The 16,738-nt window shown below is 26.0% G+C and overlaps 2 protein-coding genes across 2 annotated transcripts in view; one reads left to right on the top strand and one right to left on the bottom strand.

Annotated features, from left to right (window-relative positions):
- LOC149058700 (uncharacterized) lies at nucleotides 1-8,900 on the bottom strand. The gene is made up of 7 exons (XM_089221397.1): nucleotides 8,178-8,900; nucleotides 4,331-4,605; nucleotides 3,580-4,028; nucleotides 3,319-3,499; nucleotides 2,999-3,180; nucleotides 1,505-1,667; nucleotides 1-1,067 (listed from the first exon to the last, which is right to left on the bottom strand). The coding sequence occupies exons 2-7, from the start codon at nucleotides 4,590-4,592 to the stop codon at nucleotides 595-597; spliced, it is 1,710 nt and encodes a 569-aa protein (XP_089077523.1). The 5' UTR covers nucleotides 4,593-4,605; nucleotides 8,178-8,900; the 3' UTR covers nucleotides 1-594.
- A 6,561-nt stretch (nucleotides 8,901-15,461) lies between these two features.
- LOC107170845 (ABC transporter G family member 23-like) overlaps nucleotides 15,462-16,738 on the top strand; it is a 34,697-nt gene continuing 33,420 nt past the window's right edge. Inside the window, exon 1 of the mRNA XM_089221389.1 lies at nucleotides 15,462-16,110. The gene's annotated coding sequence lies outside the window, so the exon portion shown is untranslated. The remainder of the gene's footprint in view (nucleotides 16,111-16,738) is intronic.

Raw genomic sequence — 16,738 nt, 5'->3', positions numbered from 1 at the left:
TGAATTTGTTTATTAATAATTTACATAATCGCAGATTTATTTATAAAAATAATAATCATAATAGATATACAGTTTATTTTAAATGTATAAATACAATTAAAGATGCATACATAAAAAATTTAAATCTGTAGATAGGTAAATATAATTGTTATACAATACAATATTAGATCAATCTACCTATTTAGGATGTAGGTATTACTTTGTTATAGATGTGGGGGACGCATTTTAAATAGGTAATTTAAATAATTATATACAAATTAAACGAAGGTATCTGTAGTTATTTGAAAATAGAAAATGTATAATGTCTAATAATACATTAAATAATTATAACAAAATAAATATATGTTGAAAAACTAACAGCTACTTGTTAGTATTTAATTAAACATTATAAAGTATTATATTATAATATTATACAAAAGCAAATTACCTTTAACTCATAAATTATAACACTAACTTCATTAGAAAAATAATTAAGTATATGTAAATAGTAAATACCATTAAAAATGAATAAGTTTTGAAAATTATAAATTATACTATATAAAAGATAATATAGAAAATAAGTTGAAAGAAAATAGTTAAATAATAATGAATGGGTTATGCCCTAGAACCTTTAATTTCTGAAGAAATTTGTTTTATCAAGGCACATGACTTGTCATACTTGGTATTAATATTATAAAAAAAAGTTTGTAGAAATAACCACATATCCTCTGATTCGCGTGGATATTCAACATTAAAAACGTGAAATATTTTGAAGCACACATCAAATGCTTTTAAAATTGTAAAGGCCATGTATTTGATTGTATCAAAATATATCATTATTTGTTTAGGCTCAAATAATGAACCAACAATTAATATACATGGTTGTATAGGGCCCTCTTTCTGTACCATGTTTTTTAGAAGTGTTTCCATCTCTAATGTTGTTTCACAAATTTTAAGTACTGAGTTTTGTGAATCTTTGATTCCATATTTTATGATCGATTTTTTTCCGTTTTCATCTTTCGTTACTTTCCTTGATGAAGGAATTAGTACACTGTGTAACAAGTACATAATTATGAGGTATTTTGAATCTGAAATTACAGTAATTTATAAATGGTTAAAACTGAGCTGAATAGTATATGTAATTTAGTATTCAAAATGCTGACTTCAGTGAATAATACTAATACCATAGTATGCAGCTCCCAGTATTAATAGGTACCTAGATATTTATTATATAATTTTAAAATCTTATCTCTTATTTAGTATCGATTAGATACTAAATTATGAAGTCTCTTGTTTTTACTATATATTGTAGAAGTTCTATTTAAAAATCCCCTTTCATAATATTGTGAATTTGTATAAGCACAATCATTTACACAGACCATAATAATTTAACAAGCATCTCAATATATCATTAAGTATATATCATGATGTTTGTTACAATAAGTGTGAAGTGCCTGAACGTGACTGAATATTTAAATTTGTAGTTGTACACCAATAAAATAAACTAAATATTTTTTAACCTTACCATTAGTTAAATCTGGTGTAGCTTTCAATTTCTCTAAAATGATTCTGCTTCCACTATCTTTAACCCGTTCATCCAATATTTTAATAAGTTTTGAAGACACTTCTTCAAATTTTAATATAAAACAACTGCTTTTATTATACATTTTGCGAAAGTCAATATCTATCTAAAATGTAAAACAACAATTTTTATTAGTCATTTTTAGTTAAATATTATTATTCAGTTGGTACTTTAGTGCCTGTATCTATATAACTAGGGACCGGATTTATATGCACAAAAAATCCTCAAAATATGCTTCTAAAAATGCTGTAATATGTTATAAAATATGTATTTATTTCTAAATATGTATTTAAATATGCACTTAAAATTTTGTTTAAAACTATGTAAAAATATGTAAATGTATTATGTAAAATTATGTAACAATATTTATTAATTAATATGGTATTAAAAAAGTATAAAAAAGCTTTTAAAGTATTTTTTCGTCTTCGTCGCCATTCAACATTCTGTATCTTCAATCTATAAAGTATTAGCTCACATTAATAAAAACTGAAACAAAAATTGAATTCATATATTACCTTATTGCATTGGATGATCAGAAGTTCCTTAATTTTTACTTTAGGCATTTCAAAGTTCCGAATTAAAATTATATCTAAACTCACTAGACGCACTCGGGCACAATTTTAAACATCAAACGCAAGACACGGACTGACATCGAAAACTGACCGTCTAACACTTAAATTCTATTATATGAGCAACGAATTTATCTATATTTATATATATATATATATATGCTGCATAAGAGTATATGACTATATGAAGTATGTAATCTTATCTTTGGAAATAACGACCGATGTCAATTTTATCGATTTTATGTGTCTGTAAACGTGAAAATACGACGAAAAACGAATATATGTGTTATAAATAATAATATGCACTTTAAAACTACAAATATGCATGCAATATGTATTTAATAGGTAAAAACGTTGAAATATGCAAAATATGCAAAATAAAATTGGTGTTATTTTAATAAGAGTGATCGAAATCGGGGAAAATTTTCATCAAATTTCGAAAAGCTTATTCCAATACATATATGCATTTGCATATAAATCCGGTCCCTATATATAACCTACTAATATTATATTATTATCTAAAACCTTATAACAAAATTAAAATACCCAAATTGTTTTGGTGTTAAGTTACTTAAGTTATTTTACTAATTATTATTAATAATAAAATAATAAGAGAAGGCTGCTATTTAGCATTTATATTTCAACTACTGTTTTATGACTATTAAGTAAATTTTAGTTGTAATTAATTTAATAAATCCAATATAGATACTTATATTATTATAGTTTAATTTCAGATATTGTATCAATAAAATATTTCAGAGTTGTAATCAAAAAAATTGTATGTATTTAATTTTTTTGTGTTGGTTGTTTTTATTGTATTGATTTGAATTAGTTTAAATTCATAATTGTATTTCAAACATGAACTTACAAGCTTATAACCCATTGGTTTTGTGTAGTGTTGCCATTTATTGAATATTGCTGCAGTATTATTTTCTTTAATATACTGTAGCCTACAATTTACAGTATTTTTCCAAATGGTTTCAATCTCTGGCCATGTCATTTGTTGATCTGATAAATATGTAATTAAATTTTCGGATTCTGTTTCAATTTCTAAAAAAAATATAAATAGTCAATACGTTAAATAATAAATATTATTGTTTTTTAATATATCAAAACCAAGAGATACTAAAAATTATAATTATATTAATTTAATAGTATTGACCAGATTTTAGATAATTATGACAGTACCTAATGTTGTTTGTAAGTTATCCATTGTACGAGTCAACTTTTTGTTTGGAATGCTGCTTGAATCTTTTTGTGTAGTTGATATTAAGCCATTTTGTTTCATACAACGCATTGTATTAAAGTACTTAGAATATAATTTTCCTTTAGGACATTTATTGATACTATCCTTAACAAAATACACATCCTGAAAATTGAACCATTTTATAATTGTTTTTGTATTTTTAAACATTTATTTCAAATTATGTTATTAGGGTTAATACTTACTTTTATTTCGGATTGAAAAGCTGCAACAATAACATCAGCTATATGGTTTGCAAGTTTTATTGTCATATTTGTTTGATTAGTTATTAAATTGTTAATAATCATTTCAACCAATAGATTACGACAACTTTCATTTAAGACCAAATTTGTCTTGTAGTAATCTAATATCAAAGAACCCTGTGAATTATTTAATAATATCTTGTCGAGTTGAAATGGCTCATTAATTTTTTTAGCATCTACTATCCCAGGTAAAATCGAATTTGACATAGATTGATTTGCATTTGTACTAAGATGAGAATTTAACTTTGATTTATCATTTTTATTTAAGCTTATTTTGTACTGTTCAACATAATGCTCAAATTTAATACGAATTCCAAGAGAAAAGTTCATTAGTAGTATAGCTATGTGGTTCTCTTTTATGTATTGTAATGCTTCCATATCTATTTGTTGATCTGAAAACAAAATTGTAACATTAATTAAAAAAAGAAACTAAAAATACTTAATTACAAATGTAAAAACTAGTCTCTAAAATAATTCCTGTATAAAAAAATAAAATATGAAATTTGTAGTTAATTTTTATGATTTCATATTTAAGTGAAATATTTCAAATATATTATATTGTTTTTTTTTTTCAATATTTAATATAAAATTAGTAAGCCCTATACCTCATATAGTTGGTATAATTAGTTATTTTTTTTTTAATGAATTAAATTTAATACAATTTAACAAAATATTTGATTCTAGTTATGCTTACCTAAACATGTTTGGTACACAGTTTGCAATTTCCATTCTGTTAAAAGTTGTTTTAATTGAGCATTTTCATCGTTGTTTGGCATTTCAATTGCAGGCACATTACTGTTGTAATCATCAAACAAGTTGTGTTGCGAGGGATGAAATGTATTATGATAGCTACTTGATTGTAAATTAGTAAAAGATTTTTGACTGGTTAATGATTCATCATCCACATTAAATAGACTATTGTTTAAAAAATTATTTTCATAACTGTTGCCATCCATTTTTGAATAAATGCTATAATTTATATTACAAATTTAATTCAGCTAATATTATTAAATATTTATACAGAAGGTAATTAAAGGGTTAATTATGAATCTTAAAACAACACAGTAGATACTTATTTTCTAAAATAAGAAAATATAATAATAATTAGTTACATACACTATATACAGCAACTATAACAATAAGAATTAAACATTTTTTTTTTTTAATATTTACAAAATAAATTATTAATATACATAATTATATTATTAATTAATAATATTCTTTTAATCGGATCATTGAATTGCCATTATACGTTATATTTATATTAATTGGTGGTCCACTACAGTCATCTGGGATCAAAATATTTTTTAAATTAATATCATTATTATCAATGTGATATGCTCTTAAATGTGAATTGTAGTTATGTATTTGAAGTTGACTGACAATAAATTTAATGCTACAGTTTTTTTTAATGAACAAAATATCTAAAATTTCAAATAAATAAAGTTCATCCATAAACTTGGTTACAAAATAACCTACTTTGTAAGTTGTACCTTTTAATTTTATTTGGGAATAACAATCAAATTCATCTAATGACAAACCTAAATTTCTTTGAATTAATTCATTATTTTTACTTTTTATTTTATGTTTTGATTTAACTTCATAATCAATGTTACCAAAAGAGTTTAATAATATGTTGTTTATAAATTTATATTGAAATTTTTTGGCCAGTGTTAGGGAAATATTCTTTCTAGAAGTTATTGCATGTGCATATATTTTCATTTCTTTATGTTTAGCTTCATATCTAAAGCACCAAAAATTCCTAGGAGGTCCAGAGTTTAAAATTATCATTGGATAATGAATCAAAAGGTGGTGTTTAGGTTTTAACGTGTCCTGAAATAATATAATATAGTCTGAGTGATGTTTCTTAATCAATTTTTTTAAATGAAAAACTAAACTTTGTGTAAACTGGCCAGAGAGTAATATTTCTATTATTTCCAAAAAAATTAAAAAAAATTTCCATACTTCATCATCCTCGGGTACTAAGTCTCCAACCATTAAACTAAAATAATATACAAAAGTCATCATCTCTCGAGCTGACATTTTTAAATGAAACTTCTTAAGATGAGACATTTGAATAGGTGGAGAAATATTACCAAATTCAATACAGCCATAATTAAAATGTTGTTTTCTAAAATTTAGAACATCTAATGTAAAAAAGTTTGCCACTCCTATATAATAGTTTATAATATGACACATATTGTAATGGCAAATCCCCTCAAAAATGTCATGCATAATATCTATACTATAGTTTTTTACAACATGGAAAGATGAAATATTGTTTAATATAGAATTTTTATAAATTCCTGTTTCTTTAAAATCATTTTTATCTATGTCTTCTAAATAGTTTGTATGGTTACGAAGTAATATACTATCTTCTTCGCATAATTTGTGAGTTTTAGATTTATGTGCTTTACAAAATCTACAAAAGAAATTCGCCGAAAAAGATTTACTAAATTCACTAACACTATTTAAAGCTAAATTGTCTCCAAGAAATAAACCTAAAATAAAATGTACTTCTTTGAAGCCATCTTGTGTATTAATATAAATACCATTTGTCTCTAAAATATTTAATTCTTGGATTAATTTTTTAAGGCATAAATCATTACCAAAATCTTTCATATCTACTGTTTTTATTAATGCTGCTAAATGTATATTAGAAAGTTGTGATTGGTCACTTAAAGGGAAGCTATAATAAATTGCAGAAAGGGAATGGAACGATGCATGAGATCCTAAAGGGTTGTTTAACTCAAAATCATCAATATACATAAAATATGGCACTACTATCTTATTTTGGTACTGGGCAATTTTATCTTTCCATAAGCTACCTTGGACAAAATTTCTTAGTGACGCATTTTTGTCATTCATTAAATCTGAATAACGTGTTAGGGTTTTATTTAAATTGTTATTGGATTCAAAAAACGTTTGAAATTGAAATTGTAAAGGTAAAATAATTCCTTTAATATTATTATCATTATAAACTGTTTCACCAGAAACAGATACCAAGTTAATTTCTTCATTTATAGTAAACTGTTGAATTTGATGAAACATGTTATTATCACTTAACCATTTATTTAAATTATATTCTGTATTACAAAACTCAAATGGATTAGATAATGCTTGTGTAATTTGATGAAATGATGATAATATTAATGGATCTTTTATTTTGTCTTTTGTGAAACTATTTAGTAAATCAATTATTGGTTGTATTAAAATTTTTTCAATTTCTCTTTGGATATTAAATGAGTCTTTTCTAGAAAAATTATTGTTACTTAATAAGGATATTGTAAAATGTACAGCAGAAGTATGAATACGATTAATAGCTGTAATTAGATCAAAAGAATTATGATTTTCTTGAGGTAAAGACTGATTTTTGTTGAAAACTTCATCACACGTTTCATGAATTTGTGTTAAATTGTTGATTATAATATTATTATCATCATGTATTTGAAAATCATCATTATGAGCATTATTTAAATATAACATATTGGAATTAGAAGGTTTATGTGAAGCTATACTATGTTTTCTGGCCAGATGTTTTTTAAAACTACTTAAGTTGGGAAATATTTGTGTGCATTGCTGTTCTATACATTGATATGTGCTGGATGATTTCAGTAGATGTATACATTTGTAATGAACTACCAATGCTTGTAATTCAGAAAATGTTTGCTTACAAATAAAACAAATCATTTTATAACTTTAATAATATAAAAATGTTAATAATGTACCTATCTAATAATTAATTTTTTTAAGTGTATTAATTTATAATTAAGATTAAAATTAATTTAGCTTAGTTTTGAAAGCATAATAAGTACGGCAGAATATTGATTACTTGTATTTGATGTAACTGTGTTAGTCCATTCTCCTAACAGAAATCAAAATAAGAATTATTTATTCATTCAAATTTTTTTAATTATTTACACAAAATAAGTAAATTGATCAAATAGCTTTTGTATTGAAAAAATAATATAGATAGGTACTAAAAATAATGTTGGATAGTTATATTCTGTATCTGCAAAATAGGTAGGTACCTAATTCTAGAATACTGAAACCTACTACCTATATATAAGTCATTATATTATTAAATTATTTATTAGGAATGTTATTGTATCTTATATAAACCATTAAAACCATTATTTAATTTATATTATTAATGTCAATTATTCCTAATGTCAAAAATATGTACTACCACTACTACCTATATATTATTGTAAATTTAGATAACAATGTTAGGAAACCTTAAAAGTATCATAAATAAAAATAAATAAATATATTAATCAAGGGAAGGGGGGTCCACGTCCATGAATGGCATAGTCGCAACGTGGACAATTTTTTTGTGGGAGTGGGCTAAGATTGTATCAGCACTACAAACCCTGATAATTAATATCTTATAGTAAAAAAATTTAGAAACTAGCAGGGGTCTATGGATAAAACTGGGGTCTAAACACGCTCAAGCCCCCCTAATTGCGCCTATGCTGGGTACATCACTGGGATAAAGGCTAAATTTTGAAACATATATAATTACATAAGTAGGTACTTACAAATTACAAGCAGCCAATAGGTAAAACAATTTATTCACAAATGAAATAAGTTTAGTTAATAAACAGACAACAGTTATGTTATAGAAAAGTAAGTACACAATACCACGATTTAAAACGATGAAACAGTAAAAACTCTGCAGAAATTGAGGAGAGATGATTCTTCGTCAAAATCAAGTAGAAAAGTGTTCAAAATTGAAAATATGGAAAAATAGTCATAATATAGATACGTATAATAATCACATGAAATACACAATGCTCGATTGTTACACTTGGATTCCAAGTATAATTTATGATCATTCCCGATAATGCTTGATAATATTATCCATATACCTAATATAGGTATTAGGTACCAGCAAGGTATGGAAAATAATCTTTTATAGGAAATCATTATGATTTATATAATCATTTAATTAGTTTATTCGTTTAGTGGAAGGCTCAAACCAAGAAATTTAGTACCTAGAAGCAAAAGGTGGTTATAAATATCAAATTATTTAATAAATATGTAATAATAATATATAGATATTAACATAATACAACAAAAGTTGTATGCTTACAACTTGCACAAGATATATTTACCTGTTACGAAAAATACAAAAAAATATTGATAAATTATTATACTTACCTATAGGCTATAGTTACCTATACTTTACCTTTTGAAGTTTGATAGTCCCTCATAATGAGTAACTTTAATATATGATTCTGTATTTCACCAATCACTTTGAATATTAATTAAAATATTAATTAAAAACAATAAGCTGTACCACACGTCTAAATTTCATGTTTATCATAATATAACAGTAAATAAAAAATATATTAGCTACAAAAGTACGGATATCAAAATATATGATAGGATTTATATTTAATAATATTGTGTTGAATTTAACAATAATATTGTTATATTAAATATTAGTATGGTTATTTCGATAAATACATTTTGTGATTTTTATGAATTTAATAATGATTAAATTTATTAAATCCGTTGTATAAAATTAACAAAAACCAATGTTGATTTAAAAATGCGTTTTTATAAATTTAATAAACTATTTATTAATTCAATGTATTTCTTTCTTAAATTAATGTTTGGGTATATTATTAATTATACCGATAAAATTTGTTGATTTTACCTATGAACTTTCTTAACTCAATAATATATTTTTCAGACTAAAAAAATAATTATTATTTTAACATAGCAGTATTTATTAATAAATGATAAATAATCATTATTGAATTTACTAATGAATTTTCGTTCAGTGCAATGGGAATGCATATGCAATTAATGGTCTTATTATTGATGTGTGTATCAGAAGTGAGCTTCAAATCTGATTTTTTAGGGGTTATAAGACTTTCAATCGTGTATAGGCTTGGTTTAATTTTTTATTTATATACATTTTCCATGCCAATTTTTCATCAACGTAAACTCCGAGATACTTGTATTTAATTAATTGGTCTTTATTATTCTATAATAATAATAATAGGCTGATTTTTTATTTTTAATTGAGTTAGATTTATATATCTCTGTACACGTGTTATAATACCTTAAAAAATATATAAAGGAACAGATCAATAGATTATGCTGTACCTATAAACTATTAGTGAGAGATCGAAGGATATTTGAAAATAAATATATTTTCTCAACTTGTTACGATAAATATGATAATAAATCATTAAATCTACAGCACGATAAAATATAATAAAATATAATAATCGATAATAAGTTAACATAATATATTGATATAGGTATTGATTTTTAGCGTAGGTATATATATATATATATATGAGAGGCAATATTCCGTGTATCAGATTTGAGTTTAGCTCAGTTGGTATACGTATCAGTTCTTATAATTATTATTATTTATTATTATTGAAATAAATAAAATAAATACAAATAAATCTAGCCTAAAAAATTCACTTGCCTCTATATTGAGTGACAATTCTTGTGCATTGCCATCTTAAACATATTTAGGTAATTGATGCATTTATAAAATCGGTGTATTTTTTTTAAGGATTTAACTACAGAGGTTTTTAGCCTTCATTAACTTGATAAGTTTAATAAAAAATCTTTTTAATACATGTCATTATATCTTAATACAAATACTGACATGTTAATTACAGTTTTTGGCTTGGGATTATAATTGGAAAAATGTACTGATTGTGACGTTGTTATCTTCATTGATTGCTTTGAGAAGTGTGAGAGCCGCGTTATTAAAGATCTTATGAGCTTTGGTGTATTTGGAATAGTTGATTGCTATATACTCTGTTGTTAAAATTGCATTACAAGTATATCGCAATATGGTGCTGGTTCCTATCTGATGAAATAAGCATGACGTGTAAGTGAGATTGGTCTTTTTTAACTCAAGTAATGGTTACTTCCTCTATTCTTTTAAATATAGTTTTATCCTATGAACTTAAGATAAAAATATATATTTTATTGGACTTATTATAATTATTATAAAATGTTTTAGCACACATAGTGCTATTATGAGTATTTTTTTTTTATAATATATTATTTTAAAAATTATCAAAAACTATGCCGATTATGGTAATTATTTATTAATGATTAATCATCACATTAATAGTAATCTACTTACCGACCTTTATTATGTATATATTATTTATTAGATTAGTATTATATTAAACTATAAGTTAGGTTTAATAAATACCACTAAGTCTTGTCGAATAATGTAGTAGAGTAGAACCTGCTATGTTATATAATTAATTTATTACACTGTACATCAAAGTATGACATGTTAATTATTATTATATACTAAGTATCTACTATGTTGGTTCAATATTTCTTACATTTATATAGTGGTGTTATATAGGTACATATCATTACGAAAATATATTGTCTTAAATTAGTGCCGTTTTCACACTTATGAGCAGTATTATCATAAATTCGTCGATTAATCTAAAGTTGGAACCAGCTGTTTATAATAAAATATGATTAAACAGAAACCTTGTGTCTTTGAAAAAATTAAGGGAAATGTAATATGAGATAACATTAGGTAATGAAAATTAAATACATTTTTAGTAGATTTGTGATTTATTTAACTTTCTGATTTGGATTTATTTGTTAATGTTATGTTTTTTTTTTCAATAAATATATTTTTAATGGAAGAAATCACCTTAATTCCCGGGTTAAATATACTACGTATCATTTTTAATTTAATTGAGAGAATATGAAAATGTGTGCAAACAATTTAAAAAAATTACAAGGGTAACTATTGTTAGTAAATTTGTGCGCGTTATTATTGAACAGTAAATAGGTACATACTCTGAACTTACATGTCACACCTATAGTTTCTTGTACCTATCTATTATCGCTTAAATAGATTAAAGATGTCCGTGAACGTGTATATTTGCAGTGATGAAATTGTGGTAAAATTAAGAATATGGTTGTCTTCGGATTTTTTTAATTATAAAAAAAAAAAAATGTTCAACCAATATATTAATATAAAGGACTTCTTTATATATATTTATAATCTTATAATTTGTAGTTTGTACCGATAACGTAAAAATAATCTTTTTACTTTTATCAAATACTCAAGTTATAACCTAATGAATCATTCTCGTAATTAAAATTCATTTTTTTGTTTAATCTATTTTACTGTACCTACCAAATCATGTTGTATATTCAACAATTTATATGAATCGTATCCACGAGTGATAATTTCTCTTAATTAAGTACTCAAAATAAATATTATAACTCCAATACTAATAAAACTTATTTATATTTAAATCGTTTTAATTTCTAAAAAATATGATTTTTGTGGTATTTATAAAGCGAATTTTTGTTACTGTCTCTATATGTGCATTGAACTTGTAGACTACATTAAATCGACAAATAATATAATATAAAAACGCTCGCGGCGTCATTCTAATATAGGTACCACATATCGAATAAAATGTCAACCCATTTCGACAGTCGTATTTTTTTAAATTCTGTCGCTGACTTTGTCAGAACATTTTGCTTTGGTTCGGACCAGTGCCATACAAATACTGTCAGTGGCCCCCAATATTCAAAATAGGTAGACATTTAATACCATTTTTCAAAGATTAGATTTCATACGTATTTGATCAAAATGTTAAACACCCAGCAAACCCTCCAAAAAATAATAATACAAAAGCCAATAAGTATGCAATATATTTTAATTGATATAGATACTAAAATATACGCGTTTAGAATGCTCACATTTCTCATTCGACTTTATATAGAATTGCTTTAAGTACAATACTACAATTAAAAAACACAATAAATAAATAAAATAGTTTATACATTTAATGTATTTAATTCTTTAGGTCAAACTGCCTTAGGATCATGAGTTATAACTGTCGAATGTATTTTTAGTCGTTATACCTTTTCACGCATTGTTTAAAATAAACAGACATTGAGTATTAAAACTACTTTTGATTATAAGTTATAACCTTGATTATAGTTTATAAATTATAATAATATAACAACAAAGTTTTCAAATGTATTATTAATATAATATTTATTTATTAATTTTAATAACTTCAACAAGGAAATTATGATGAATAATTAATAATTAATGAAAAATTGAGAATAGGTTTTTAAGTAAAACTGTATAAGTGTTAACTGTCAGAATCTAAAATGACTATTTTATGTAATTACACTTTTAGTTTAATATATAACTCGTAGTAGTGATTTCTTAGAAAAACATGGCTTTATAGTAGTTTGCTATAAAGTAACAACAGTTGTATTGTACTTACGTCTTCATATTGTTATATTATAATTATTCGTCAGTCATGACTCATGAGATCAAACATTTTTCGATTTTCAAAAACCTCAAAGATATTAATGCAATTTACTCAAGAGTTGGTTAAAAAAATTTATTTTATTTCAAAAATAAATAAAATGATAGTTATAGCCTGTATGTATTAAGTATGTTTGATTAAGTGCCTCGCCATTTAGTAATTACTGTAATGTATTCAATTTTAATTAATAGGAAAAATCATTGTAAAAAAAAAAAAACGATTCTGAGTAAATACGAGCAATCACACTTCAGCCTATATTACCAAATACCTACCTACTGTAAATTGCTATTTATTTTACTATTGGTTATAGGGTAGCTATTATATTTTATTTATGACATTGCGTTTATTATTTTTAATTATTTTATCTAATAGCTTATATTTATATAATTTTTATTATTATTGTTATTAAAGCATGAATCGATGCCATCTTACCATAGAACGGTGAGAATAAATTCATAGTATAAAATAATATAGGTGATACCACTCCTTTCTTATTTCTAAAGAACTCGCTACAGTATGTGATGTATGCAAGGAAAACCTCTCGATCGACCACATCATTATCAAATGTAAAAAATGCGCTGAAACATAGAAAATCTTCATGAACCCGCAACATATCTCTGATTAACTGTAAACAAAGAAAACACCAAACCAATCTACATATTTATTGACACCTACATCTAAACTAAAATTATAAGAAACTGTGAATATTTTATTCTTTCTTTTCTCAACTCTTTATCTATGAGTTACAACACGGTAGGCTAATGAGTTGTTGTATATAATCCACGGTAATTTAACGTTATCAAGGATCAAACTTATGTATTTAACACTAATAACCAATGGTATGATATTAGTTGTCAGATAGACCTAAGGAACTACGTCTTGTATGAGAAATAAAGGCAATATAAGAAGATTTTTCAGTATTTATTTTTGTTTTATATTTGGAGTACCATATTTACATATTGTCAATAGAAATAAAAATGTCTTTTTCGTCGACTTCTTAGATGTCTGAAGAAAGTGGTTGGTTAACTGCATAATAAATTTAAATATTTTTTATCACAATATGATTTTGTGAGAAAATCCTCATTTTTCTTCCTAATTGTCAAGATAAGTAGGTACATATTTTTACTTAAGATCTTCCAAAGTATAAACTAATTTCACTTTTCTACCACCAAATATATAGAAGTTGAAAATCTAAAAATTTTTTTGATCAAAAGGGTGGATGACGGACACGAAAGAAAAAAATTGTACACTCGTCATTACAAAATCAACACATTCATTGCTCGAATCAGATTCTAAAAAATAGTAAATAGGTACTAGAACTACACCACTAAATTAAGAATGAAATAATAATATTTTACTATACGTTTGGGATGGGAGAAAAATTTTAATATTAATAAAATTAAATGTTTATCACATTTTAAAATAACGAAAGACAGTTGATATACAAAGGCAAATTAACGAATGTGATGTGAAAGCGCCATGTGAATGCAGATATATAACCATTATAGGATGTACTCTAGGTATATTTAATCTATCTGCGAGGGTGAGATACTTGTAAATATTTCAGATGTATGATATTTTATAGGTATACAGTACAATTACTCAAATTGAACCACATCGTATTATTATAAAATACGCGAATTATTTATCGGATGTTCGTTTATATCATACAGGATTTTGTTTGAAAATCGGTATTGAATTGAAAGTGGTGGGATCAATTATTATTCCGAAGCGAAATCCCGGTGCACAGCCTAGGTTTAATAATAGTTTTAATGTTCGTCAGTGACTGAGCCATCGCGGTAATTTATCATTTCCCACGGAGATAGCACTGCGCGAAGGCCCTAAATCCGACCGATATACACACAGTTCGGTATCCCTGCTTAATCGGATAAGATAATATTATCGTCGGTAGGCGTTTAAGTGTTATTATTATTATTATTATTATTTTCATTGTGTGTAATAACGGTCGGGGAAATATTATTATAAGCATCGTTTTGCAAAATTCTGCAATCATCGGTGGTACGAGATGATGAACGCATTTTTTCGGTCTTGGAATATCTTGATCGATCTCCGGTAATTATATACAGCTAAATATATTAATAAATTAAAGCCTAATACTACTACTCACTCGTCACCTTTGACGGTCGCGCGGGCTCGACGTAGATGTCTTTTCCGTTTCCGGTATCCTATACGGACCGACGATTCAATATCATTACATAGGTACACACACACTGATTGTGCGTTATTGCAAGGAGGAACTTACTGCACTCAGTGTTGTGGGTCTCCGCAGCTGCAACACACGCACAATATCATGATACAAGCTTATTGAGCTGTTATTATTAGGTACGGAAACCGGTAGAAAAAACAAAACCAGTTTCGTGTAATGTTATTTATTTTTTACTATTTTTGTCGCGGGTCGACGGGCGTAAAGGTCGCCGACAATCCTTCGCCGGCGGCCGTCGACGGCCAAGCTTATAGTTCTTCTCCCGCCACAGTAATCCACGAAAAATCGTTCTGACTGCACAGAATCCATCGTCTATGGTCTCTAGTGCCGGAATAGTTTGCATCGTCATAATCCGTCGCACAGTCGTAAGCCGACCGCGTGTACCTATATTGTTATTTTCATACCATTATATCGATATATAATCGAACGCATCGTATTATAATTTATAATACGTTGAAATCTATTGCATGACATCGTCGTCGTCACCGCGTCGCCACGTATCCGAATCACAAAGATAATAATAATATTGTGCGACCAGACGTGATAATAGTGTATTTAATCAATATTTATAACACCTGCACGATGAAGGTGTTCATTTCGAGTTACTATATTATATAATATTATTATAAAACAAACTGAAGAACTTTATCGTCGTCTTCTGCTGGTGACCGACGTATAAAATACACTTGAAATGCGTGGTCCACTAGTGCTATAATAATCGCTCTCTATATCAGAACACTGACGCCGATATCTTATTGTTAACATCGATAGTGTTATGTACAGTTCGATTTTTATTTTTTTATACCTACGCATCGACATCGTTATCACTAGATGGCAATAACAAAAAATTAATATTACATCATAATATCTCTTCCAAGGATAAATTCCTGAAACCGCGGTCGTTTCGGTTTTTGATTCATCGCACCGTGAAAGGTAAGGTATTTGACCTTTTCAATATCATGTTTGGTGTTGTTATTATTATTATTATTATTATTATCACTATGCGAGTTTTAATGATAATATTTCGTTGGAAATATTCACTGTTCCTCTCCTCTTATGTCATATATGATACTAAATATTCGTAGTAGCGTGCATACTAGGGCACTTACTCATAGCAGGTATATAAATTATTATTTGACAGAAAATGGTTACCTACGTACATAATATTTTGTTTGATGATGATAATAATAGTAATTACACGGAGAGCGATGGTGCATTTATGTAAAAACTTTTAGCCGATGTCCGATAGGTAATATGAAAACCACGTGTAACTTTGGCTCTGTAGAGTGCTGTAGGCAAGTAAACACCGAGTTATTACAATGTGCATAATTATACGGTCAATTATTTCGGTTCGGCTTAAATAAAAAATAGTGACGACGTGCAACCGAGATTTTTCCAACGATGTATTTTGATTAGATTATTGTCTTTCTCCGTTAAACATTCATGGTCACCACACAAGGTATTATTAGTTATGTAATATTTGTTGAAAATAATTACATTTTTTTTCAATTATATTGCGCTTTGTTCGTTTTTTTATAAATAAATGAAAAATATTCATACA

Source organism: Diuraphis noxia, unplaced genomic scaffold (genome assembly GCF_037042655.1).
Source record: "Diuraphis noxia isolate RWA-SAM2 unplaced genomic scaffold, SU_Dnox_SAM2 contig0002, whole genome shotgun sequence".
Taxonomy (NCBI): Eukaryota; Metazoa; Arthropoda; class Insecta; order Hemiptera; family Aphididae; genus Diuraphis; species Diuraphis noxia.
The sequence above is the reverse complement of the archived record's forward strand: the minus strand, read 5'-3'. Positions and strand labels throughout refer to the sequence as shown.

What these genes read in the sequence shown, in the direction of transcription:
- LOC149058700 (XM_089221397.1), bottom strand. Translation starts at nt 4,592, where the DNA reads ATGGATGGCAACAGTTATGAAAATAATTTTTTAAACAATAGTCTATTT. An exon ending in TAACTTACAAACAACATTAG is followed by an intron (nt 3,181 to 3,318) that starts GTACTGTCATAA and finishes TATTTTTTTTAG; the next exon opens with AAATTGAAACAGAATCCGAA. An exon ending in AACCAATGGGTTATAAGCTT is followed by an intron (nt 1,668 to 2,998) that starts GTAAGTTCATGT and finishes TTTACATTTTAG; the next exon opens with ATAGATATTGACTTTCGCAA.